Here is a 27,287-nt window from a genome sequence, read left to right as displayed (position 1 = left end):
TACAGAATATGAAGGTTTATTTCAAAAGAATACATTTGCAAGAATACACATAAATGCACTCAATGTAACAGTACCTTCTGCAAAAATAGGTTACATAATACCCAGTAATGAAAGAACAATCTTATTTCTCTACAAATTAGAAAGCAGAGAGAAGAGCCTGGACAACCTTCAAAATGGAGGTTTTGTTGTGTATGTTGTGAGAAGTAGCTAACTTTAAAGCATGACACCACAGAGCTAATGTTGGTAAATCAAACTACTAGCACAGGGCTGCAAACTATTCTTTTATACAGGATTAACAAATATTTTGGTTCCAATTTGTTTTTACACAGCTCTAGTGCCTCAGGGAAAATGCTTATCAAAGATACACAAAAACTATCCAAAATTACAACGTAACTATTAAAATGCCTCCAAAATTGAGAGGAAAGTAATCATGTTAAATTAAAAAAAATTCAACCAGGACTTCCAGACAAGATTTCCTGTTTTTAATCAGAGAAAGTTTACAAGAGATTTCAATAAGTTATCTTGAAACCAATCAGCTGTAGATCTTAGAATCTTCGTGGAGGTCCACCTTTAAATGGCTTAAATCCTGAGCCACTTCCCCTCTGCATGGAATTGCCTGTGATCTGTACAACTCTATTAATTGGTGAAGAGTTACTGGAAACAAAGGTTTTAAAAAAGTTAAGTTATGGTAAGTATCTAAATTCTTGGTGTACAGGTAAGAACATTGTTACTTCTCATGTCACTCAGCTGTTAAACCGTAAGTCTCTAAAGAGACTTGAAACCACACCAGAAAATAGACTTTGCAAGAAGTCACTCGCTTCTGTGCAGCTGAACAATACCGGCACTACGACCACTGTGAGGCCGCGTTCGGCCACGGGAAGGTGGTTTCTATGCTGGGCAGCAGCAAGCCCTCCACAGAAAGCAATGCTGCTGGCACGGAGACTATTACGCTTCCTAAGCGCCACCAAAGCCTGGAGAGCTCAAGAGGGAACGGAGAGGAAGGAGTCAGATTTGTACCTTGTATGTGGAGACATCATGCCACCTCCTCCACGGCCGTCTCCCATTCTCCTTGTGTCATGGTACCCACTTCCTTGAGAACTAGGTCCATGCCATTCTTTTCTTGGTCCAGTTTCACGGCTATGGCGTTCAACGACATGTCTGTCCTCATTATAGTGCTAGTAAGAAAGCAATAGTCATTTCAGAATGAAAGGTGTATTTCGTTATCAACGGGAAACAAGCTTTTCAAGAAAGGTAAGCTTACAGCTTATATATAATACACAGAAGTCAAGCATCTTTTAAGATTTCAGGCCATAGGCAGGTAACTCATGCTTAGAAGAGTCCCGTTAAAAATAACTCTAAGTAACAAAAAGAAACTGATTTCCAATATTGACAGTCTGGGTACGCAGGGAGTGAAGTTCCATGAACGCATACTTCACTCCCAGTTCTGCCCTGAACTGACAAGCATGTTCCCTATAGCTATATAAAGAGAAACACTATTTTTTAAAAAATGCTTCACGATCTAGTAGCATGGAGCAATTTAGTTTGCAGACTTTACAAACAACTCTTACGGAAAGTTTTTCTCTCAGTAGCACGTTACAGATCACAGTGACAAACTGCACGGCAAGTAGCAGGCAGTGTAAGGTGAACATCCTGAAAACATCCGATGACAACAAATCCTTAGAAGCCTTATCAGCAACTCATTCAGGTATGGTTCTGATCTACCTGGAAGATGTTAGACATAAAAAGAACTGGGTAGGTTTTCTGCAATTTCTTGGCTTATTAAAAAACCCAGCAAAAAAGAACCTTTAAAATAAAGTAACTTGAAAATAGCCAGAATGCTTGCTGATGATAACGATGATGCTATATGGCCATTTTTCCAGTGCAATTTTGCATTTTCCCATCTCTCACTCATGCACATAAACACAAGAAGATGACTCACTTGTCCTCCACCTCGTTCTCCCATCACACCTCGTTCTCCTTCCCTGCTTGCATAGCCAGAAGCACTGCTACGGCTACCAGGAGGTGCACCTCTCACGTGTCCAGACACTTCTCTTCCTGATCGGTCTGGCCGCTCACCTCTGTAAAAATTGCTTTTATCAAAATTTTGGTTTCAGTATAATAGAATCGGTACCAAACTGTAGCACATGCACACTTCAACCATGCCTTTTTGGTTCCTAACAACTTGCAGTTAACATCTTAGAAACGTTCCTTTAGATCTATGTTGCTCTCTCACTACTGGAAGCTTACGTGTCATTTGTTTACATCTGTACTCTTGCACAAAAGCCTCCTTACTATACGTTGCTACACATGATTAAGCACAGACTTCTGGGAGTCAGCATCAGGTTTACAGTGAGGTTTAGCATATGTGACAACCTACACAATTTTTCTCTAACTCTTTTGGACAGTGACTTTGCCATTCGTTAGGAGGGGTTTGTTCTCTCTTTACACCTCAATTCTTGAGGAACTGCTACTATGGATAAATTCTGCAACAGTCAGTTCCTTCACTAGTTTCTTGGTTAGCCCGCAAGTTTTACCTGCCGTCCCGTTTGTCTGTGCTTATGCTTCCCTCGCTCTTCCAATTTGTTTGCCTAGGTGGATTTGAACCAGTCTCTCTTGGATGTCGACCATGTGGTATTTCAGGTCTGTCATGAATTATCACTGTTCTTCTCTCATCTCTGTCTCCTCGCACTTCTCGTCTGTCTGTGTCTCGAAGTTCACTTCGTGGTTGTGGTGGTTCATTTCTTCTGGACTCACTGAAGTTCTTAGGATATCTCTCAAACCCTGGCTCTTCTCTTCGTGCTGTTGGGCGAGTCTTTTTTGCTTCACCTTGATTTAGAAAACGTTCTCGCCTAAGTTGTTAAAGCAGGAAAAAGTCATTTGCTTGTCTCCCATTTTCCAGTTTCTCTGCACATGTAAGCACATGCGTGAGTATACAAAAATATTATTCATCTTCATATTACATGATTATTACTACATATGTGGTATATACCTCAAAGATATTTCCCACCCCAAATTATATTTATTTCTACAATTACAATTTTGAGCTGGAGTTCTTACAGCAAGTTTAACATGTCTTTATGCATTTACCTGTTCACATTTTGGTCAGTATAATTTAAGCAATTGCAGGGCCTCCTTTTTGCCTAGTATGCAGCAAAGGGAATGCTACATTGCTTGAGTCAGCCAGAAAATGTAATTCTAGTTCACTGCAGCACGAAAGTCCAGAAGCTACAATTATGTGGTCTTAAGTTTATAACTGGTTATTTAAGATGTTTGATGGAAACATGAAGCTGGATCTGGAACCCGCATTTACTACACAGTTGCATAGATCCTGACGAATGTGACTCATGCAAGTAATGCTCTTAACTCTCCTTACATCAGTTGCTTTTAGCCTTGTTTCTTCAGGAGGTAAGTTACCAAGTAGGACATATCTAATCCATTGGAACCCACTTATGACTAGATGTGAAGGAGGACTAATTGCAAAAATTCTTTCAAAATGTCACTCAAAAAAGACCACCAGGCAGCTAATTTAAAATTCTCAGAGCAAAGAGGACTAGATTCCATGATATAAACAGCCAGTCCTGAAGACACAAGAAATTTCAGGACACTACTGCAATTCCATTGCATCAGAACTGTGTAAAGCCTTTGGCACTACTTTAAATTTTGAACAATGAAGAGTGAAATCCACAGAGATACTGGCAGGCAAATACCAGCTTAGCTAAATTTACCTATCAAAAGAAGATGATGGAACAGAAGAACCTTCTGGATATCGTCCCCGTTGTCTGTGATCAAAATCATTAAACCTGTTCTGCTGGCGACTGTAATCTGAACCGTGACCAAAACGTGCATCTGTATCAAGAGCCATCTTCTTACTCTCATTCCAGTAAGGATCGTCTCTCCTTCAAGCAAAACAAGCGAACCCCCATCAGTTACATGTATCCAAATCAAGGCCTAATATGGCAAAAATTGTTCAGAGTCAGTTGTCTGTTCTTAAAAACACTCATTTGACCTTTGGAAAGCCACTAACAAAAGCAGACTCTTTAAATCGTAGTGAACAACATCATTTAAGACCCCCCCCCCCAACACCCCTCTGTTTGAAGCACAAATTAAAGAGACAAAATGTCAATAAAATACGTAATAAAATCTAAGCAATAGTATACTGCGTTGGGCAGTTTGAAACAAAACAAAACCCCAACAAAAACATCACTGTAGCAAAACTTTACTTGAAAATAGCCTTCTAGGAAACAAAAACTGCCCTCTAGAAACAAAACCAAAACACCAAAACAGAAACCACCCACAAATCGGAACAACTTTCTCAGAAAAGAACAGTGTAGGAAACATCACAGCCTTGCTTACTAGGAACATGCAGGTACAGAGTCTCTATAACAACATGAGACACTGAAGTGTATGATCAGTAGCCTTGAAAAATGAAGCTGTGTCTATTCCTCTGGTGAAGAAATATTAGTGTTCTGCTCCTATATCTACCACGACGACTTACACTTACCCTCCATTGTACCACTGATATGTCAATTTTATAGCTAAGGTCTCGGTTCTATTCTTATACTCAAATCAAGATCAAAACCAGTTCAATTCATGTGGCTTAAACAGCAGACGATAGATGTCATCAGGTTCAGTAAAAATTAAAAGCCATCACATCGACTTCCTGAACCATCCATTTACCAGAAATGTGAATTCTTAACAAAGCAGAATCTAGAAATTTCAGCCATTAAGGCAGAAGAAAGCTTTTCTCAGAAAACGCACTGAATTGCGTTATGCTCTTTTTGTACAGTAAGAATTAATTCATGGGATGCATCTCTTATTTCTAAACTCTCTCCTACAGATAAGCTATGTTTCATGCTTGGCATAAACCAATTTCAAAATCAAACAAGTACCAGAAATCCAGTTCTTCTGTGAAAACTTGTTTCAGGTACAAATGCATTTTCACGTCCAACTCAAGGCTAGTAGCTGTTCCTTTTTACTAAGCACTGTAAAACAATGGTGTGAGAACTAGATTACCTGTGATCTATATCGCGTGGACGTTTCAAAGAATTTCTCTTTTCCTGTTCGTAACGAAGTTGCTGCTGTTGTCGACGAAGTTCCTCCCTTTCACGAGCAATACGCTCTGCTTCTTTTCGACGTTCCTACCATGAAAGAGAAGGGTGAATAAACACAACAAACAAAACAGCTCTTTATTAGCGATACCAACAGAGCAGTCAGAAAGTATATGGAGTTAATACTCGATAGTTTTCTATTAAAGGCTATCTGACATAATTCATCCTTGGATAGCATCTAAGATTAACGAGCGTAAGAAATACTTCTCTAAAGAAGCAGACAACAGATCTGGAGAAGCTATTAGCTGTTACGTGGAAATATCTCCAGGTAATTTCTTGCCATGTTACTGTATTTGTTGCCCAGAAACACATCTCGTTAAGTTTGCAGTAACATTCTCTAGGAAAAGTCCAGTGAAGTTACGGAAGGCTGGTATGGGCAGCATGATCTGCTGTACTTCAGTTTCAGACAGACAAGTACAGGCATCACATAAACCAGTAGCACGAATGTGCCATCAAATTACTCGCAAATCAGGCAAACAAGGTAAAGATTACTGTTGTTGTATGTTGTGGATTATGTAATATTTGGTTGTTTCTTTTATAGGCTGAGTGGAAGGGTGAGGAGAAAAATTCACTGCAAACTGCATTATACTCCCAAATGATACTGTAGTACAGTCCAAAAGATAAATATGCACACCTGTTCAATACGAACACGCTCTCTTTCCAAACGCTCCCGTTCCATCCTTTCCCTCTCTAGTTTTTGCCTTTCAATTTCTAATCGTTCCCTTTCTCTCTGCAAGCATTCTTCTCGTTCATGCATTATTCGTATGCGTTCTCTCTCACGACGCTCCCTCTCAGCAATTTCTCTCCGCCTAATGGGAAAAAGAAAAAAAAAAGAGATAGCGGAAACTCATCTGAAAAATTTTGTTATCTAAAACTAACATCACTTCAGGCACAGACATTAAAAACTATCTGAAAGTAAGCTCTTGACAGGTGTCCTGGCATCGGAAGTCTACTCCTTTTCGCCCCAAGCAGCCAAACTGGTTTTAGCATATTCTACAGACCCATTTAAGCAGACAACAGATACTAGGAAAAGTTATATCAAGAATCATCATTATGGATGTATTCTATGCTGGATTCATATTTCTGTGTTGTCATCTGGCAGCCAATAACAGCAGCTTGGCAAATAATATGACTTGGATCTTAAAAATAAATGCTATTTTAGCTCTTTCCCTCTTGAAGCTAACAAAAAAATTACTTCTTGTTTTCTGTCCAAAAATAAGACAGAATAACATGACCACTCTGACTTGCACAGGTTAGGTATACTTGTCAACAGCTTCATTTTGTTTTCTTCTTCCCACCTCCCATAGTACAGCTTACAAGAAGCAGGAAAAGTGTTTTCTTCTTTAAGCTTTATGCTTGCTGGGAATTCTTTTGTTTAGGGAAACACAGCTAACACAAGTCATTTAACTATCCTCTGCAAACTTTTGGCCATACGCAAAGAGCGGAACAGAACAGTGTAGCCATTTCATCCTTTTATTTAAAGGGACAAGATTGTATTATGCTTGATTTGTCATTTAGATATACAACAGTTCTCTGCTTGAAAACTAACAGACAGAAAAACCCCAATCACTATTTTTGGCCACATCTCCTAGTCAGCTTCTCATCTTTTCACACAGAAAACTGGCATGCGGTAACACTTAAAAGATACACCCCCTTACCATAAACACTAAGCTATGTGTGTACATATATGGCTATTAAAAGATTAAACAAAAATTCTGGAGTCTGTTAATTTATAAAAAGATACTGTCAGGTAGAGTCCCAGACATTAACATCCGAGTAAAAGGCTTGACAGAATCTATTCTGATTAGGTTCTAAATAAAGTATCTGATTAATTAATGTATAAGATAGCCTTTAGCAAAAAGCTGAATTACTACCTTCGGAGTTCAACAGCTCGTCGTATTCTTTCCAATCGAACCATGTGTTCTCGCAATCTCTGTTCCTTCATCTTTTCAAAAGGCAAGATATCCTTTCTACCCCTGTATTCCCTGAATTTCACTTTATCTTGAATAATACGCTCTTTGTTCCTCAATATCTGTGGCTACAGAAAGAGATTACAATGGTTATTTCAGAAGTCTCATGCATTTAGGGAGATTTCTGGATGCTGCATTCAAGTATCATTAATTACTTAGCTATCACAAAGCATACAAAGCTTCTATCTGAGCTTAACAGATTGTGATAATTTATTGACTCTTCAATTAAAATATCAACTGTAAGGTAGTATCAAATCAGGTGAGGACTGCATTAAATTTATAGATACTTACTTTATCAAACCTTCCCCTTCTAACTGTCCTAGTGTGGCCTTGGTCTCCTTTTGTTTGGTCTAAAACTACAACTTGACCTGGGCTTTTACCACCTAGTGAAGGGGGGAGAAAAAAAAACGAAAGAAAAGTAAAGAAAAAAGGTTCAAAACGCACACACACCCCCTTTTTGCCTATTACAGATTTTTCTTAGTGAATTTTCTAAATCTCTAAATTAAACTGTTACTGGTAGGAAAAGCATACCAGCACATGCCTGTAATTAAGTAGTAATATAAAATACAGAGGCTTTTACATCAACTCTCAAGTAATATGTTACTGGAGTCTAGAAAAAACACACTTCTTTAATTGTCTGGTTTCTGGTAAGAGCAAGAACATGCCCCAAAACAGACACACAGATTCAACAGGAGGAAACATGGCTATATTGCATACTTATTCTTTTCTTTTCTTCAGTTTTTTTAGTGGATTCTTGATTAGGGCCACTTGCTCCATTATCACTCTTCTCATCTTTACCTTCTGTTTTCTTGGCTTCTTTACTTTCTTTTTTTTCAGATTTCTCAGATTTCTTGTCTTCTTTTTTGGTTGACGGAGTTCTTGTTAGGAAAGAAACACACAAATGCAATGAGGAAAATTCAGCTTAAAGGATTTTCACAGCTTCAGAAGACACATGACATTTCTTACTTGCTGGCTTTATCACTTGATGCAGTCTTCTTATCTCCCGTGCTTCTACCCGAACCAGACTTCTCATCACTTTCCTTCTTCAACTCCTTTTTGGAGGGATCGCCTTTCACCTGTATTTTTATTCCAAAAGCAAACAGCTTAATACAGATTCTTGCATAAGGTGGTCTGTTTTGGGAAATTTTCTTCTGATTAAACCTACTTTCTCAACAGAAATCTGTTGTCCGTGCAGCTCTGTTCGATGAAGGTGTGCAATACACCTAGCCACTTCTGTACTGGAAGACATTGTTACTATGCCGTAACATTTTGCCCCTGGGCTTCGTGCATTTGTGACCACCTTTGCACCAAGTACCTACATAAACAGGTAAAATTTAGGTTTTGAGAGAGGCATTTCTAGTAAGAAAGCAATGGTATTCCAATAATATTTCTACCCTAGTGTATAAAAACCAAACCCAATACCCCACTACACAGACTAACCCTCCAAGTTCTCAAAAGCCTGTTGCAGGAAGTTGCAGCTTTGAGAACTTTATCCCAACTTTCACATCAAGGCATATTAATGCTTATGTCCTGTTTTGACCAGTCACAACCTCATGCACATTACCAGACTGCTTCTTTTGACAGCTACTGTCAAAATTCGTTCACAGAAACCACCGCTGAAGTGAATCTGACAGTTCATCTCTGACAGATGAACCCCCCAAAGAAGTCAGCAGCTGCCAATTAATGGCAGGAAGGTATAAGCAGTGTTACGGAGTAGCTTGCCAAGGGAGCCCATTCTTCAAAGGCATCTAGCAAATGTGTCGGTTAAGCAATTTCAGCAACCAGCTCTTTGACACCTGCTTGAGGAAGCATTAAGCTTTGTGTTCCTGCCCCTTGCTAGAATTTCTATAACTACTGGAGCCAGTCTTCTTGATGTAGTCATGCTCTAATGTCACAACTGTATCTGTCTAGCAGCCCGTAATGGGACAGTCATCTAGCAATTCAGCATTTCCCAATTCATTTAAAACTGGGAAGCTAAGCAAATACAGCTACCAAGTATCTTTACAGAAAAACAGCCAAAGAATTGAAGTTTTAACAAAATATACTCTCAGGTTTCAACACTTCCAGAGGCATAAATTATCTACTAAATTCATTATAAAAATCAGATATCCAATAATCAGTACACATACTTGATAGTCACAGTGCTAAGGTTCTAACTAGTTCTCAATATGCAGTAATGTCGTAACTGCACAGGCTTACACAAACAGTACTAATCCACATAGTTATCAGCAACTCCTTTGAGAAAATTAGAACAACTGCAACAAAAACTGTTTTCAGAAGACTGCTTAGCTTATATGGCTTCTGCATTGTTCTATGGTATTTGTACATTACATTTTTCCAAAATCCAGTAAAACAGACTTAGTTTAAGCAGCCCGTAAAACAAAATCATTTAAGTCATTAAGAATCTCTAAAAGAACAGACATTAACTGTCACTTTTCTTTTTTACCTATTTTTCCCATTCATAAGCCCTCAGAACACATTTTAAAAACAGTCTCCCAAAGCAGGAGGTTCTATAAAGACTGTTTATGTTACAATTTTACCACTTAGCACATTATCTTACACTCACGGTTAAATATAGTTGCTGCAAAAACAGCCATCGTAATTCAACTAAAAAAAAAAAAAAACTCTTTAAAGCCACTCCTGACTAGTCATATTGGTGATATTTCTTTTGCATCTATCTTACCTCAACAGAAAGAAAAATTTCTTATAAAATTAACATATTCCGGTAAGCATGCACTCTTACTTTAGATGCTGGAAGTACCGGGTTTTTTTAATTTACACTGGTTTGACATTTCATCTCAGACTTTTATTTAAATCAAGTATTACTCAATTTCTAGAATTGAACAGAGGAGAAGGAGGAAACACACACAACACACGTTACCACACCCCACAAAATACCTTTCCGTATTTGCCAAAGAGATTTTTCAAGTCGGCAGCTTTTGTGTTGGAAGACAGTCCGCTAACCCAGAGGTTTCTAGTTGAGCTTCCACTGCTACCACTAACACTGCTTGCGCTTCCTGAAACAAGTTTTACAAAACAGCCAAAAAATTAAGGGGACAAAGGTACCGTGAACACTGAATGAAACTGTTGCTGAAAAGAGTAACTTAGCCTGTTACCTTTAAGTAACTGTTTATCCGGTTACCTTTCTTGAAAAGACTTCTATATAAAAAAAATATATGCCATAAGATTTCATTCATTTACCCATGTATTGAGACCAACAGCTTGGCTAACTTATACCCAAATGACAGAGCTAGAAAAATCATACAATTCTTTATTAAAGGCATGCTTTACCCCTCATTTGGGTATGTACATTTAGCTTCAACTTCTGATTCGTATCAGTAACTTCCATCCAAGAAAATACTTTTTAGCACCCAACATTTGTTCGTCATCACCACTTCTTTACACTACTCACATTACCAAAGAGGCAGCAGAAAGGTAAATAAATAGGGGAGACTTAGCAGAACCCAGCCTCCAGAATCACGTGCTCAATTTCCACAACTTCTTGAAGTGTCTGCCATCCACCCACAGCAGGTTTTTAAAACTACTGCTGGATGTAGTGCTGGATGGAACCCACTAAAACGACTTCCCGCATACTAAGGAAAATACTAAAGAAAAGCCTGAAAAAAAATTATGTGCCTTAAACACCAACACCCATCCCACCATGTATTAGCCATTTTTGCAACAACATAGAACTAAGAACTCAAGAGATACATCTAATCTTATTCCAAACATCTTTTAGTCTTATATTATTTAGTTCAGCTTGTTGTTGTTTGCTGCTAAATGAACTGCTTTTGAGTATGTTAAAATGTAGCCAGTCATACAGGCAAGACCAGAACTGGATCACCAGCTACAGAGTTGGAAAATCTGGTGGTATGCAGAGTTTTAAAAGATAACGTAACCACTTTGAGGAAAAAGGGTAGTTTTCCTTCTTCAATGCATCAAGATGAACTAAGAGCAAAAGGCAACAAATCTCAGTTATCATCAAACTAGGATTATCTTCATAATCCTAGATATCTTGATAAACCGTGATACACTTAGAATATAATTAAATATCATTAAAGAGCCACTATAGTGGCTTTGGCTATGGATTTTAAGACAGCCTTATGACAGTTACTATTACAGTTATCATATATGCTACATGAAAGCAGATCTGCTGCATCTTCATTTAATTTCATTGTAAGCATATAGGTATCATGAAAAGATATGCATTTACAGAAGACTGAATCACGTCTGTCACAAAACTTTCTCCTCAGAAATTCATTTGTAGGGTAGAGCTCCGTTCATCCACTAGTGATATATGCAAGAGGTTCTGTGACAAACGTTTTTGGCAGAGAGCCAGTAGGCAAAATAAGGAGACACATAAGCTTATACAAATGCATTTGTTCAACTATGAAGCATTAGTATAACCAGTGGCATTAATGTGCTCTTGAGCTCCACTCTGTGAATTTGTAATCCTAATACAGGGTTTTATGGTAACAGACGGAAGCTCCAAGGTAGACAAGTATGTCCAACTTTAATGCACTAAACAGCCCCGACTGCCATTTTACTAGCTGGCATCTCAGCTGTTACACTTGGTTGAGAGCTCACTTTATTTAAAAATGAGCTAGAACTAAAAACAATACAAAAAAATTCATTTGCATTATGTTTAAGTACTTGCAATTATTTTTTGCTTGTTCTGCGTATAACATCAGCCCAAACCGCAGTATGTAAGTTACAGCAGGCTTATCTGAAAATTACACCTTCTCATCAAAACAAAGAATTGGGAAACCTTAAGTGGAATTTGCTCCCAAAAGTATTTTGAAACAGGAGAATATATTTTCACTGAGTCTTTAGAACAAATATTTTTGATCTTAGGAGGAATCTGGCATGAGAGGAAAAAAAAACCAGACACGCATAGCTAATGACTGCTGTACCTCTAGCATAATTTACTACAGATAGATGAGTTCAATTATCTAAGCCATATTAGTACTGGCAAGCAATTTCTCAAACAGGGAAGCATTTAGTTCAAGGCAATACTACCCTAATTTGTAATAGTTACCTTTATCATCCTTTGATGTTGCCTTGCTTTCTTTAGATTCCTTAGTAGAGCTAGAGAAGCAAATTAAACATCAGAAGAAAATTGAAAATACAGAATTTGATAAGTGTTGCATTTTATACTACTAATACTAATAGGCGAGTTAACATTTCAAAAAATAAAAATAAAAAAGGGCTAGACTGTATATTTGAACAAATGATTCCCTTATGGATTCTTGCACTGATTTTCCCCAAGATGCCTGAAGATCTAGATTTTCTGACAACTCTATTCAGTGGATATATGGCAATCTTCTCCAGATTTCAGGACGGGGACTTGACTTCATTTTGCGTTCTTAGAACTGATAGCTGTTCATTACCATCATCACAAGGACATTTAAAAAAATCATCAATTTGAAAAAAATAAATAAATGCTGACAATTCGACAATGCAATCAGTAGGACATAGTGTCTATACGAAGATCTTGAATTTTAAAAAGTAACTTATGGCGGTCAAAAAAAATCTATAGGCAGGAGCATAGGATACTACTTATAAGATTCTTGCTGCTACCCCCTTAATGTAGAGTGATCTTATTGAATGCTGGTACTCAGTATCGTAAAGAACTGACATAGAAAAACAAACCTCTTTGCTTGACCAGAGGCCCCAGTAGACGAGGGACCTTTCTTCAAAGTATCCTTTTCTTTGTCTCCAGATTCTGCTTTCTTTGAACTTTCTCTGGCTTCCTTCTTGACGGCATCACCCTTCACGCTGTCTTCCTTCTTACCATCTTTATGGTTCTCAGTCATCTCATAGTCCTTGCTTTCCTTCTCCAGGCTCTGTGAAATGGTATCCTGCCCATCCTTTGGCTTACTTGCTTCAGAATCTGTAATTTTCACATTTTTACCTGTTTCTAGGAGGTCATCACCATCAAAATCCAGAGTGATGGCATCTTCAGCCTGGATTGTAACCGATATGTTATCATCCTCAGCTTCTTTCACAGAGGTGTTAGCTTCCATCTCTTTGTGAGCCGTGTGATCAGCCTCAGCTAGGCTTTCTTCTGAAGGAAGAGGTTTAGATACTTCTTGTGTACCATCACCAGAACCTGCTTTATCTAAGAGGATTTAACAGGAATAAATATGGCAAAACAAGAAGTTTAAACAATTTCATATGCATAAGCTAGAATAGGACCTAGAAAATACAAAGCCAGTTATTAGCACTGATGGAAGGTTAGAAAAAAAACACAAGGTGTATTAACACAAATATAAATCCTTTACCCAGGATCACTTAATCTTCATGGCAAAAACACATTTTCTAGAGACAAATAACCAAAACATTAAGAGGGAGAATATGGTTCCATCCTGGAGATACCCGTTCTTCATAAGACGTATCCGTTTTCCAGTTTAGGATTTAGGGTTCCAGAAGAAAACAGTAGTTTTGGACGCTCACAGTTTGATTTCATCTGTCTTTGATTCTTCCTGGTTCCAGGACTTCTAACCTTCCCAAATCCGAAAGAATAACAGTCTTGGAGAATTTCAGACAGTCTTCCACGCTGGTGTTCTCTTTTGCTTTTCCTTTCCAAGCAGTTGTTTGGCAGTCAAGTTAGCCGTACGAGGCTGCTGCAGAACATGGAGGAGTGAGCTTTAATCCAGAGTTCGTAGACAAATGGTTCTCAGTCTTCATCCACTGGATCGATTTTCCACCTCAGTCCTACACAGGCATCTCCAACCGTATTCTTGGATTTGTGCAGATGAGACACTTCAGCCATAGGGTCCCTCGTAAATGTGGAGTCTGTAGTTTTATCCTGTAACTTCAGTAATGTGTTTATTCCATCTTGCGTAAAGTGATGGTGTTCCATGTCCTTTCTAGTCCACAATACGTAAAATCCTTAAGACTTCTGTCCAGGAAGTCTGTTTGCCCATATGCATTATATTCTATAGTTTCACTAATGAGCACAGCTTAAAAAAAAAAGGTAGCCACTCCACAGGTGTCCAAACACTTGTTTTACCATCCTATATACAACTGGTATTTCTAAGTGACAGTAAGCCAACCATATGATGGTCCGTACATTTGTTGGGTGCTCAAGGTCAGTGTAAGTGTGTTATCACTTCACTCGGTTAAACATCAGTTACTGCAGTGCAAGTTGGAAGCTTTTGCATCAAGACTTACCGTTAGAGTCCTTGAATACTATGGGTTTTTATTAAGAATCATAGTATTACAACTACATTATACATCCACCACAGTAACTGATAAGTACTGTAATCAACTCTTAAGAGTAAAATAACTCTTAGGAGTGAAATAAACCCACTGACTGCAATGATTCCAGGTGCTGAGCTTAATAAGGAGACAACTGATACTTAGTATTGGAGACAAGCCTAGTATTAGTAAAGAGATTGAGTATTACAAGAGAAAGTTGCCTGCTCTACCAGACTAAAGACCCCTGAACTCTATTAAACTTTAAACATACCTTTCTCATTTTCTTCATCTTCACCATCCTGCAAGAAAAGGAAGTCAAGACTAAATGTCTCCTACTTTAAAACTTCAAGCAGAATAGTCCGTATTTTCCACAGTATTTCTAGCGTATGAAGCCAATTTGTTTCCAAACAAAACATTATCTAGAAACCAGGCCTGGGCATCTCCCTTGTCAAATCACTGAAAATCTGAATGAAACTTCACTGGTATCTATCTGCAACACCTGCAGTTTGCAATTGGCTGGAACATGCAGCTATTTTCCTCCCTCCCTTAACTCAAATAGGACATTTCTAAACTGTCCCATGTCTGGCTAAAGCCTTCACAATGGATGTCACGCTGCTGATTATTAGTTTCAGCGAAATGAAAGCAATCCATCATGAGCTTTAAAAGCTTAGGACAGAAGTCAGAAAACTAGGTAGACTTCCTCTACTAAGTACTTAAAAATGAAAGCATGATTTCAATAGGCATTTACTTATTTATCATTAGCCTCACTGGGCAAGACATGCTGTACGCGATGTCTCTTTTCAGACATCAGTTCCACATAACTCAGAATCAATTTCTGAACTTAAAGATGTTACAGATGTTAGTATTAACAACAACACCCACAACCCCAAACATCCCCCCACCCCCGCAAACATTCTCCAGAGGCAAATTTCTATGTTAAAACAGGAGTTCTAAACTCCTGGATATGCTGTATATATACTCTGCTAGCATTTGGCGTAGCCCTCTGAAGTGTTTTTAAGAGAGCCTGAAACATATTCCTTGCTAAGTCTATGCACTGAATACTCCCAAACTGCAGACAGGAATTTGCATTTAAGCAGGACTTCTTATTTGGAAATCACAATTACCTGTATCATAAAAGAAAACATGAAAGAAAGCTTCGCATAGTGTTTACCTTTACTGTGTTGCATCACCTGACTCTAAGATGCATGCTGGAACAAAAAGCCAGTCTGAAGTGAACTTTTCCAACTAAATAGACATGAAAATCAGCTTAACCAAACTGATTTAGAACTTACATGGACAGTTGGAAAAGTGAAATCTTCTATGTCTTGACCTTCATTTTCCTATGAGAACATGAAAGAGACTTGCTCAGTAAACTATTAAGTAAGACACTTAAACATTCAGAGAGTCAAGAGATTCAGTTAACTCAGAAAACATTTCAGTTAAGTGGACACACACTCAATAAGGTGAACATCAATGAGCAGTTCTCATGACTTGCATCTTTCAGTTCAGTGTTCAGATTATGTATGTCACTACTACTACCAGGAGAAAGGACAACGTAGGAACTCTGTATGGACTGTGGTAGGATTTTATCAATCAGTGACACATTTGTTTCAGGACTATTCAAACACAGTCAAGGAGAACAGGAGGAAAAAAAGTACCAACGTGTCTTTTGGAGATAAGACAAACTGAAAAACTAGTTCTGACTTCCTAGTAATATAAACACATTAAGAAATATATATACATTTTGCTGATAAAAATGCATGTAAAATGCAAGAAAGTACCTGACTTTCAGAATCCTTTTCTGCATCTTCTGTTGTCTCTGCTGGCTCCAGGTTGTGGTATCTTTTCTTTTCTGCAGATAGTAGTTCTTTAGAATTCAAGTTCTTATCTTCAACAGACTCTTTAAACTCCTTTAATTCATCATTTCCGTCTTGATCACTTGCATCCTGAGTCTCCAATTCACTTTCCTTTTGGTGAGAACAACAGACACTTGGCTTAGCTAAGGGTATTAGCTATATTCAAAAAAATTCACTGCTAGAATCACTGTTTCTGCAAAATACTGTATCACATTCATAATAAAAATTTGTAGCATGTTTAAAAAAACCCACACCTTGACATCCTTAGGCATCATAGCTGTGAACACAGTAAAAACAATGCTCCACATTTCCACATAAATTAGTGCAAAGAAAATGGAAGCTTTTTTTCTGTAAGTAAGCCAAACATTAAACTTCAATATAAACTGGGAAAAAAATTTACATACTTTTATTACCTTGACAAAGGAGTCATCTTCAACTGAAGCATCACCAGTTGATTCATCAGCTTCCTGCTTTTTACCTGAAATGGCAGGATATCCTAATGACTGAAGCTGCTACACAGAGCAGACTTTCTTTCAATACTGATTATTGTGTTGGGCCTTAGTTTACTATTCCCTACATGCTCTGGTTTATCTGAACTGTTCACTATAATACAACCCTCGCAAAATTGAGTACTTTTGTGGTGAGGAGAAAAAATGTCAGCTGAGTGAGCATGAACATTCAGTGCTGCTGCATAAACAAGCAGTTACATCCAAATTATAGAAATTAATACTAATCCTTCTACTTTGAGTGATAATGGAACTCTGGGGAACATTAAACTACACGTTTCTACAATTACTGGAGTTTACTAGACTTTATGACTTAAGACTTTGGAAAGGCCTTGCTTTATAGGATAATTAGCATCACTGAGCAATTTAGATTAGAAGGGACCTCCTAAAGGTCACCTAGTCCACCCAACCTCCTGCTGAAAAGCAGAGCTAAGTTCCAAGTATGATCGGATTGCTCGGGGTTTTATCTAGCTGTGGTTTTAGGTATCCATAAGCATGGCAACTGCACAGCCTTTCCAAGCCACTTTTTTCAGTGCTTTTCATCACTAGAGGGAACAATCAGCAGAACTGAGTCAGGCAAAGCACTTGGGTTTTCTACATATTCTTCACTGTACTAAGGGCATGTTCCATTGAAGAATTCTATTCTTCCAGCGCACACACACTTTTCTCTAATAAAGATGCTTCTGTGGAGATGACGACTAGACACAGTCCCCTTTGGAACCCATTGCATTTCCTTAATCTTCTGCAAAAACAAGATCTAAGGACAGTAGATACAAATATCTCCACACAACCACACCCTTTGTAGAGCATCCTGTCTCTCTGATTCGCTCTATCAAAGATTAGCCTATGTGATGCTTTACAGTAGCTTAAGGTACAAAAGCAGTTCTGTTTGTTAGGAAGCAGCTTTACTATCTTCTACTGAAACTCAGTGTCAATTCAAGATGTGAATGAGATGGCAGTCATGATCAGCACTGAATGCTTAATTTTTTGACATCATATCTTCCCTCATCCCTTCATCCTCTAATGAATGGCTAAATCAATTCCACAGATATTCAAAAGGAATAGAAAAGCGTAAGCCTAAATTCGATACAGTACGGATATTACTGCTACCTGAACAGTCAATTTTTGTCAGTAATTGATTTCCATAGTCTTTCACACACAGTTCTTAAATTGCATTTCAGAGCTGGAAACTGCGCAACTACAGGGCAAGAAGAGAGACTTCTGTTTTGGTTTTTACTTAGACTCCAGTTGTTTTTACTCATTTCACTGAAAGGCGGCACTCTGACAGTACTCCTGTATATAGCACATTGTTGGTCTGAGTGCAGACGCACACTACTCTCCAGGAAGAGAGGGACGGCAGAAGTTATTTCTACGACTGCAAAACAGGAGATCTAAACATTCTGATCTAAATGCATAAAGATATCTTACCGCTGATTTCATGTTATTAAAAAAAAAAACCCAAAACATCCCTGTTTCATATTTGTAAGGCGATAGATTTGTGAGATTCTGGTGCAAAAAGTCAGCAGCGCAGGTATACTTAGGGAAGCTAGCTTTCTTTCAAAAGAGGAGTGCACTTATACTGGAAAGGGCAGTTCTTGATATGCATCACAGCTGATGCCTGAAAGCAAGACTAATCCAAAGTCTGTATTCCTATTTTAGCTTTCTGTGATAGAATCTACAGCCACAGATATCTTCAATTTAAATAAAAAGCAGTGAGAGACAGTAAGGATTTCTACACACATTCAACTGTCTTCTGTTTTACTCCTTTCACACACTTCAGTTCTTTAGTCTGTTCAACCTGAAAGACCCAAGTTTTTCCTGCATCCCATATCCAGCTAAGCATACACAGAGACAGGCGAACACACAGAGCAGACGCTAGACATATTTAGCAACTATCCAGCATATACTACCATGAAAGCTGTTTAAATTCACTTATTTTGCCTGAGGAAATCTTGCAGGTGAAACAGAACCCAGACTTTAAAGTGAACAGAAAATACAAATTGACAAAGCTATCTAAAGTCAGTTGCATGATTCTGCAATTGCAGCTAGAGAACTGTATTTTATTGACATGTCCTCATCTAGAGGAAGTTATCATAGAATGGTTTGGGTTGGAAGGGACGTTACAGATCATCTTGTTCCAATCCCCCTGCCATGGGCAGGGACCCTTCCACCAGACCAGGTTGCTCATAGCCTTGTCCAACCTAGCATTAAACACCTCCAGGAATGGGCCACCCACAGCTTCTCTGGGCAACCTGTGCCAGGGCCTGACCATCCTCATAGAAAGAAATTCTTTCTCATATCTAATCTAAATCTGTCCTCTTTCAGTCTAAAGCCCTTATCCCTCGTGCTATCCCTACAGGCCCTTGAAAAAAGTCCCTCTCTGGCTTTCTTGTAGGCCCCTTCAGGTACTGGAAGGCCACAATAACGTCTCTCCAGAGCCTTCTCCAGGCTGAACAGCCCCAACTCTCTCAGCCTTTCCTCATAACAGCGGTGTTTCAGCCCTCTCACGATTTTTGTGGCCTCCTCTGGCCCCGCTCCAACAGCTCCATGTCTTTCCTGTGCTAAGGGCTCCAGAGCTGGACGCAGTACTCCAGGTGGGGTCTCATGAGAGCGGAGCAGAGGGGCAGAATCCCCTCCCTCGACCTGCTAGACACGCTTCTTTTAAAGCAGCCCAGGGTACGGTTGACTTTCAGGGCTGCAAGTGCACACTGCCAGGTCATGCTGAGCTTCTTGTCAACCAGCACCCCCAAGTCCTTCTCCTCAGGGCTGAACATTATACCTTCCAGTAATGAAGCTATCCATATCGTTTGTTTGCTGCTAGATTAAGCCTTAAAATAATATATGTTTTCATTAGCCTTTCTTTAGTCTGTCTTTCTTTGCAGTAAGTCTCACTTATTCCAAGTACCAGAGGTATTCCAAGGCATAAAGAGACCTGAACAACGACCTTCACTTTACAGCTTCACGCTAGAAAGTGGCAGAATTTGCTTTCCTGCTCAGTTCTGGGTTTGGGGTTACTTTGATCTGGTTGGAGTTGCATCGCTCTAAAGTGGCCCTTCAAGCTTTCCACGATACAGATAGTTTTCAGATGTTGGTACAGTAACTTGCCAAAAAGCCAGCATCCATAAAAATTCAAAACTTTTTCACACTGATACTCATCCATAATGGGCTACTGAAAGGCACACTTGGCTCATAATTTCACAGAACTAAAATCAGATTGCAACAAACACTTTTCAGGAACTGACTGTTTCTGTGAACTTATTCAAGACCAGTATCACTTAAAGGAAAGTAGCTGGGATTAAAGGGGATGTTAACAATCACAATCAGAACAGCTGGACCTTCTGCAGACAACAGGCATAGCAGGACTCATGACACACAATTTGTCAACACATGATAAAATTTCTGTACAACTTCATCCATGCAGTGGCTACTAAAAATGTCAGTGGTGTAAGCAGCACTCACCACAAATCTGGGTGTCTAACACCACAAATACTAATTTACCTTGGAATGATGGCACTCCATTATAAGCCATGCTCAATTTCTTTCCTGGCAACAGCAATTGCTACACATCATAAAATTGCAACAGACTATTTACACAGAGAATTAATATTCTCCTTAGAAGTAAGGAGAAGATTTTGAACATCTTTAAAATGTTGGTTTAACATTATGCAGGTTTAGCTTTCATCTCATTTACAAGCCTTACAGTAGCATAAGCTTGTTCTACCTATTCATGGTCCTCTACATGAGAGATTCAGGCTACCTGAGTGTATGCAGAATTACAGAAGAGTGTGTTTTGGACAACTCTTAAACTAGACACCTGCATCTTACACAGAAGTAGAGTGACACAATCATCATGAAATTCTGGAAGAATTAGTGTTTGCATTTCTTCTAGTATTCTTGCTGAAACCCCCAATGGGGTTCTGTCATACCTGATGCTAAAGATTCATCAAAAACACAGGACAGAAGGCAAAAAGGAGGAAGGAAGGAAAAGAAAAAACCCTTTACAATGGAATAAACTCTTCATAGCGTTATTTAGTTAAGACGTCTGCTGCAATTTGAATAGTGTTATTTGCCACAATATTAACAAAAGCAAATTATCCTATTTATGTATTCTTAAATGGTATAATAGGGTAACAACAATATTTCAGTCTTTACAATGTCTGCAGGATACTGCTCTTAGTAATTGACAGTTTTTAGAAAGGATGTACTTCACAAAGTCAGATACTCTCTACACAATCACCAACTTGCTCATAAGATTTGCCATCATTTGTAATCAAATGATTAAACACTCATAACACTTTCTAGTGCAGCTTATTAGAGATATCACTCACCCCCACCTTAATGAAACTACTTAGGAAGTGTTTGGCAAGATTACTTCTTCTTATCCGAGGGCACACAGAAGCCTTACGTACAGTTTGTTGTACACCGTTTGTATCTCGCTTCAATAAGGCATGACATAACTTAAATGATGAAAACAGCATTGCAATATTGGAACCATCTATGCAAAGTCTTTCTAAGGTTCAGCCTGCATTTTATTTTTCAAGTGTTGATTACAACTTCCAGTACCTTAAATTTCTATCATCAATACTGAGTTCAGGCATTTTAGCTTCGTAATTCCCTCCCTCCAGAGAAAGGTTCTTTTCTAGAAATCATCAATTCATTAACGTGTAAGAAAAAAGTCTCGTTTAAAAGGAATGTTCTCTTTACAAGTAATTTATATATATGCTTCCAAAAAGAGAAGAATACATTCATTTCCTCATAATGTACTCTATCTTGAGCAAAACACTTCAGGAAGAGCAGAGTCTCAACAGCTGGTTTAATCTTGCAGAAATACTTAAAAGTTTGCAGGGATATATAGTGACTGAACACCACCAGTCAGACACCTAGAAATAACAATAATAAAAATAACAAACCTACTCTGTGAGTCAATTAAGACACGCCATGTAACATTAAGAGGCCTAATGAGCTGTGCAACAGCTCTGTGTGCGCAAGGGCACCACCCCCCCCAAGAACGGTTTAGAGATGTCACTTTTCAATCATTACTATTTCATTCAGCAACTGCAAGGCAGATAAACAGAACCAGCCACTGAGAAGCAGCAACCAAGCAGCTGCCTGCTTGCCTTAAAAAAGTAAAAGAATTTTTAAAAGCAGGCCAACAAAGCTCAGGAAGAAGATTCATATAGAAAATTTATTCTTAAAAAAAAAAAAAAAATCTACTGAGAAAAAAAAGAAAACTCAGGTTATTAAAGATGAAAATCAAGGCATTTGTACTAGTACCCCATAGATCATGCCATGTATGTAACACTGCCATGAGACACCTATTTTCAATGCAATTGAGAACCCAGCGATGATTCACTGGGCAGAAAAACTCTGATCTACCTCTGGACAAGCTCACTGCGCAGCACAGAAAATGAAGATGTTCCATGTTTCACAAATCAAATCACAGAACTATAGTAACAGATGTTAACAACTCATAAGCAAAAATAATGAACTGACAGTTTGTTAAAATAGTTATTTTAATATTCCTGAAGGACAGATGACATAATGACGGATTATTTGTCCCACTCCGCTCTCCTTTTGAAGGCCAGCAGTGTACAACTCAGTTTTGGGTTTAAGTACCTAAACAGTTCTAATAAAGCAGTCAAAATTATTTGGGCAATAGTATAAGCCAGCCACTGTCACTTGTCAGTATTTGATCTGAGAAATAGTATTATCAAATTGGAAATCAGTCAGAAACTAGAGAAGTACTTAAAACATGAAGTAATAGGTGTCTAACTGGTCTTAGAAACATGAAGAGCAGCAAATAAGCATCTTTGCTCATATTAATACTCTGAGGTTAAAATTGATTAGCCTAAAATCTGTTCTTCATCCACACTAATTCCAAAACTTGGCAGAAAAGTAACTTTCAATCACCAGGTTACGATGTATCAATATCCTACAATATTTTTGACTGCAGATACTTCAAATGAATGTTCACTTCAGAAACACTTGAAAAATATTTCATATTAGCAGTAACTTTCTCTAGACACCAGAATAAGCAGCGGAATTTTCAGGCTTGAAAAGCACAGCTTTTTCCAAAAACTGTCACCTTTTTACAGAAAGAGAAATTTGTTCATTACTATTAAATTACAGGGTGGAAGGCACAGCTGAGACAATTAAAGATGGAGCACTTAGTATTGTTCCATGTTGAAGCTTTCAAGCTTCAATTGCCAAAACCAACTGATATCACCTATACAGCGCTTCTGATTAGCTGTTCTACAGTTCTTCTTTACCCTAAATAATTAATTACATTAGCTTCTGAAAAAAAGCATTATATTTTGACTAACTTTGCATACAGAATTGATCAAGGATTCTTCTTGCATTACAGAATCCTTCTGCAAGCACTCTTTAAGTCATGATGCAAAATCCTCTAATTACACATTTTCCCCATGAAGATCCACATGGCTCCCTCTGCATTATCTCAATTTTGGGCAAGTCAGCAAATTCCTTATTTTAAATATGACTCCTTTTTCATACAATATCTTATGCTGCAGAACTTGGTATGGGATGCTATCGAGCTACTGTTTAAGAGAGATAATAGGTCTACATTCAAACCAGTTTAGTCAAGGCCTTATTCTTCTACTATCTTCTACTATTCTTCTCTCCTATCTCATCGCAAGTTGGCTTTGCATCTTCATTGTCAAAAGCTTGTCACAGTCCAGTAAAAACCTGCAGTATACACTCAGTTGATAAATCAATTTATCAGGCCATTACGATATCCTGCTCTATGAAAGTAAGTCCCACTCTTAGCTTCATCCCTATTCTTCTCCAGTTTTGTCAACATACACACAAAATAGCAATGAGAGGGAAAAAAAATATATCACTCCCACACACACTATTCCCCCTCTAATTCAGCCTGCATAAATATTCCAGATCAAGTTTTTCTAAAAGACAGTGCTAGGGAACTAGACATCTCACTTTTTCCGCAGACCTTAAGAGCTGCAGTAAAACTGGTACAGAAGATATTCAGATCTAAAACCGATAGCTATCGGACAGCGTTCACAATTTTTCAGAAGGGAAACCTCCTTCCTCCCTCCCATTTACCTCTCTCCCGCTGCTGTGAGGAGGTTTATCCATTACTCCCACTCCCTGGCCTTCTCTGAGGTTGTATTTTCTTTGTAAATGAGTGTCTAACATTCCTACCCTCCTTTGTACAGCAACAGTAGCATGGGGGAAAAAAATACTATAGGACTAGTAGTGCCGTTAACTTTACCACTGGACAGCAGTAAAATAATTCAAGACCCATTAGTATTAGTCCGAAGCTGTGGGGCAGGGGGGACGCAAGCATTACCAAACAGCCCAGAGCAATCCGTCAGAAAAGACAGTAAAGGAGCCAACACTACTCACAGTGAAGAGTGCGTACAAGCACAAGGAGGATCAAGGTAGTTAATTTTAAATGAAAATTCAGTCCTACTGAATTCAGTTGATGGGCATGCATCTCCCACATGCCTTTGAAAGTTTCCTAGTGACACATTAGGGAACGGATTTTTAAAATGCTAGATTTCCAAGTTTTGAGGGATACTTTCTGGTTGCTAGTATCATATTTCAGCAGAAAGCACCAGACAGGGAGAGAACGTCAGAATCAGCAGTTAACACACACAAGGAATTGTTAAAAAGAAAGAATACATTGTTTCTTACAGTTAGAAAAAAAAACAGTTAAGCTCAAAAAAGATTTTCCCTAGACGAATTAGTGTTTTTCCTGTTCCACACTTCAACATTAATACAGCATGAACCTCTCACACTTTTGGCACAAAATTTGCTCGCAAGGCATTTGTAATCCAAAAAGTAATGACAAAAAACTCCTGAGCTTGCAAAGTGAGCAGATAAGAACTTCACGAAGATCATATTTTACTTTGAGGTTTACTAAGAACATACATGTCATGCATACGCCTCACAACTCAATTCCACAGAAGAGGTGGCAGGGAACAGCTACCGAAGCCCTGCCTCAGGCAGCTGCATCACTAGGAAGCAAACTGCCTTTGCAGAAGCCAAACAGTACAACTCAACAAGAAGCCGGTTCAAGAACATTACGAACATCATGATACTAGTTTGGAGAACACGAGGATGAAGAGCAGTAGATAAGAGGAGCGTTCATCACAGCAGAACAAGTACCCATTTAGACCTCTTCCACTCAAATTGTGGAAGCATTTCCATATTTAGCTTTCATGTAGTTTTCTTAAGCATCAGTTACCTTTCCAGAGTGGGAATAAAGTAATGTCACAGCAGAAAATGAAACCACCCTGTGGAACCGTTTATTTCCTTTCACTTGTCTAGTGTATCAAAAGCACAGATAAGTTATTTAAACTTCCTACGCAGACAGATTTTATTATTAAATTCCCCATTCACAGCACCACACAAAAGCATGAATAATCAGCTCCACCACAAAACTCCACCTAACACAAGTGACAGTGGTGTAAGACTGACCATGTATGAACATTCTTAGCATTTATGTTCAATGAAGAATGCTATGCATAAAACAGAAAAATCCTTTCCCAGTACTACTTCATTACGGATGCTCCCAGAACAACAGAAAACAAAAACCCAAACAGAAATCTCCCAGAACACAAACTAATAAAACAATATTTGAATACTTATGCAAAGGAAAACAGAGCCAACACAATCACTGCCAAACAGATCAGTACAGAATCTAAATTAGTTTTCACAACCAAAAAACTAAAATATCTTAATTACACATTTCACAGTGAGCCTTCAGAGCCCATTCGGGAAATTCACTATTTACAAATCCTGGCTTCAGTCAAATGTACGCTAATAAAGCCACACACAACACATCTTCTTCAAGCAGTGACCCCCTACCATGTATCACTGTACGCTCACCACTAGCCTAGGTCCAGCACCTTCTCACGGCTAAACAACCTCTTAGTTTTCCCTTTGCAGTTGCACAGATCCTCTTGGACACTACAGAGCTACCCATCGCCAGCATCAGAGCCATACAGCAGCTCCTATGCCTGCTTTGCACCTGTAACATTCCACAGCCAGGATCTCCGTTAACACAGCATATTCCACAAGTCTCACGGATCATCTCCACAGCCTCAGCACACACAGAACAAGGCTCCAGGACCTGCAGGCAGTACAGCCAGTACCTTGTAACGCATCTCTTAACCCACCTATTTTCCATATATATCCAGCATCCCTATACACTGCCTATATACAGTGACTGAAAACTGATGAGTAAGGCAAAAGATGTCTAACATGAGAGAAGTCATAAACAGTAAAGTCACAACTGCACCCAAACTACAGGCCACAGTTCCACACTCCCTCTTTAAGATGATATATGCAACAAAAAACTCCTTAAGAACGTAATGTACATCAACAGATCCTAACCTTTGCCTTTAGTTGGTTTCTTGGTGGGTGCATCAGCTGAAACAGTTATTTCAATATTATCTGGATCGCCTCCTTCCTCTTCAATAGCCTAAATGAGACAAAATAGACAATTCTTAACAGATTTCAGTGGGAAGTTAAATAATTTGAGTTTGGCAGAAGTCAGTGAGACAAACAATTATTATTTTACATCTCAGAAATATTTTGTAAAACACTTCAGGTTCATACTTTCACTTAAAGTTGGAGGACAGAGAGGGAACGCTAACGATAACGGCAAGAGTTTAAGCTGTTAAAATGTCATTTTCGAAGCACAGCTTATCGAGGATCAGCACACTTCTCCCTGGAAGCATAACGCCAGAAGGCCACCACGACGTCCGCAACGACACTAAGGGCAGCACGGAAACAGGAGGAAGCGAAGCACAGCAACAGCCAGCCGCGGGGCCGGCCCCGGCGGCCGCCCGACCAGCTCCCGTGCCCGGGGCGGCAGGCGGGCCGCAAGGCCGCGGGGCGAGCTCCGCCGGCCGGCCCGGGCTCCGGCGGCCGCGACACCCAGCCCGGCGCGGCGGCGGCGCGGGGCGGGCCGCCCTGCCGGGGCCCCGCGCCGCCGCCAGGGCCTCCCGGTCACGGCGGACCCTCGCCCCTCCGCCGGCACCGGCGCAGGGAGAGATCCCGCCCCCCACACCAGAGGCAGCCGGCGGGGCCGCGAGGGCCCCGCCCCCGGAGCCGGGTAGCCAGCGGCGGCGGGCCGGGCCCCTCGGCGGGTCAGGCCTGGGCGGGCAGGGCAGGACGGGACAGGGCCAGGCAGGGCCGGGTCGGGTCCCGTGGCCTGTGCTGGCCTCTCACCTGCTTAAGCCGGGAGATGAGCACGGTCTTCACTCCGGTGATGTCCAGGTTGCGCCGCTTCAGTTCCGACTTGAGGTCGATAACCCGCAGGTCGGTGATCTTCTTGCTCTCCGTGGGGGGCAGTGCCGCCGGGGCGGCGGCGGGAGACGAGGCGGCGGCGGCCATTTTAGGGCGACTGAGCGCGGCAGCTGCACGCACAATGAAACCCCCCCGCCCGGCCGAGCCGCCGAGTACCCGGATGGAGGCCGCGGGCGACCTAGAGGCGCGGCGCAGGCGCACTGCGGCTCACCTGGCGCCGGGACCTCCCCGCGAGAGGCTGGCGGCGGCGGCCGGCGGGCTGCGCTTAGGCCCTGCGGAGCCCGCCCAGGAAGGACGGGCCGGGGCTGGGCACAGCTCGGGGCTGGGCTCTGGCTTCTGCGGAGAGCG

The 27,287-nt window shown here is 39.9% G+C and overlaps 1 protein-coding gene across 5 annotated transcripts; it reads right to left on the bottom strand.

Annotated features, from left to right (window-relative positions):
* Nucleotides 1-27,067, bottom strand: SLTM (SAFB like transcription modulator). Of its 5 annotated transcripts, none has more exons than XM_075431490.1 (21): nucleotides 26,862-27,067; nucleotides 26,022-26,109; nucleotides 16,542-16,615; nucleotides 16,063-16,248; nucleotides 15,574-15,621; nucleotides 14,553-14,580; nucleotides 12,731-13,199; nucleotides 12,117-12,166; nucleotides 9,977-10,095; nucleotides 8,244-8,393; nucleotides 8,045-8,154; nucleotides 7,796-7,956; nucleotides 7,370-7,461; nucleotides 6,983-7,146; nucleotides 5,743-5,917; nucleotides 5,014-5,138; nucleotides 3,726-3,896; nucleotides 2,535-2,849; nucleotides 1,940-2,090; nucleotides 1,018-1,175; nucleotides 1-654 (listed from the first exon to the last, which is right to left on the bottom strand). In XM_075431490.1, exons 1-21 carry the CDS (start codon nucleotides 27,024-27,026, stop codon nucleotides 546-548), a joined length of 3,108 nt encoding a protein of 1,035 aa, XP_075287605.1. In that variant the 5' UTR covers nucleotides 27,027-27,067; the 3' UTR covers nucleotides 1-545. The 5 variants fall into 5 exon arrangements, with proteins under 5 accessions (XP_075287605.1, XP_075287607.1, XP_075287609.1 ...); XM_075431492.1 differs by having other exon boundaries at nucleotides 1,940-2,078; XM_075431494.1 differs by having other exon boundaries at nucleotides 7,877-7,956.
* Between the last annotated feature and the right edge of the window lie 220 nt (nucleotides 27,068-27,287).

This window comes from Opisthocomus hoazin, chromosome 10 (genome assembly GCF_030867145.1).
Source record: "Opisthocomus hoazin isolate bOpiHoa1 chromosome 10, bOpiHoa1.hap1, whole genome shotgun sequence".
Taxonomy (NCBI): Eukaryota; Metazoa; Chordata; class Aves; order Opisthocomiformes; family Opisthocomidae; genus Opisthocomus; species Opisthocomus hoazin.
The sequence above is the reverse complement of the archived record's forward strand: the minus strand, read 5'-3'. Positions and strand labels throughout refer to the sequence as shown.

Excerpts from the sequence above, each read along its gene's own strand:
- SLTM (XM_075431490.1), bottom strand. The coding sequence starts at position 27,026 with ATGGCCGCCGCCGCCTCGTCTCCCGCCGCCGCCCCGGCGGCACTGCCC. Across the intron at positions 10,096-12,116 it reads AACATCAAAGGATGATAAAG|GAAGCGCAAGCAGTGTTAGT; the intron begins GTAACTATTACA and ends AACTTGTTTCAG. Across the intron at positions 1,176-1,939 it reads GAGAACGAGGTGGAGGACAA|CACTATAATGAGGACAGACA; the intron begins GTGAGTCATCTT and ends CTTTCTTACTAG.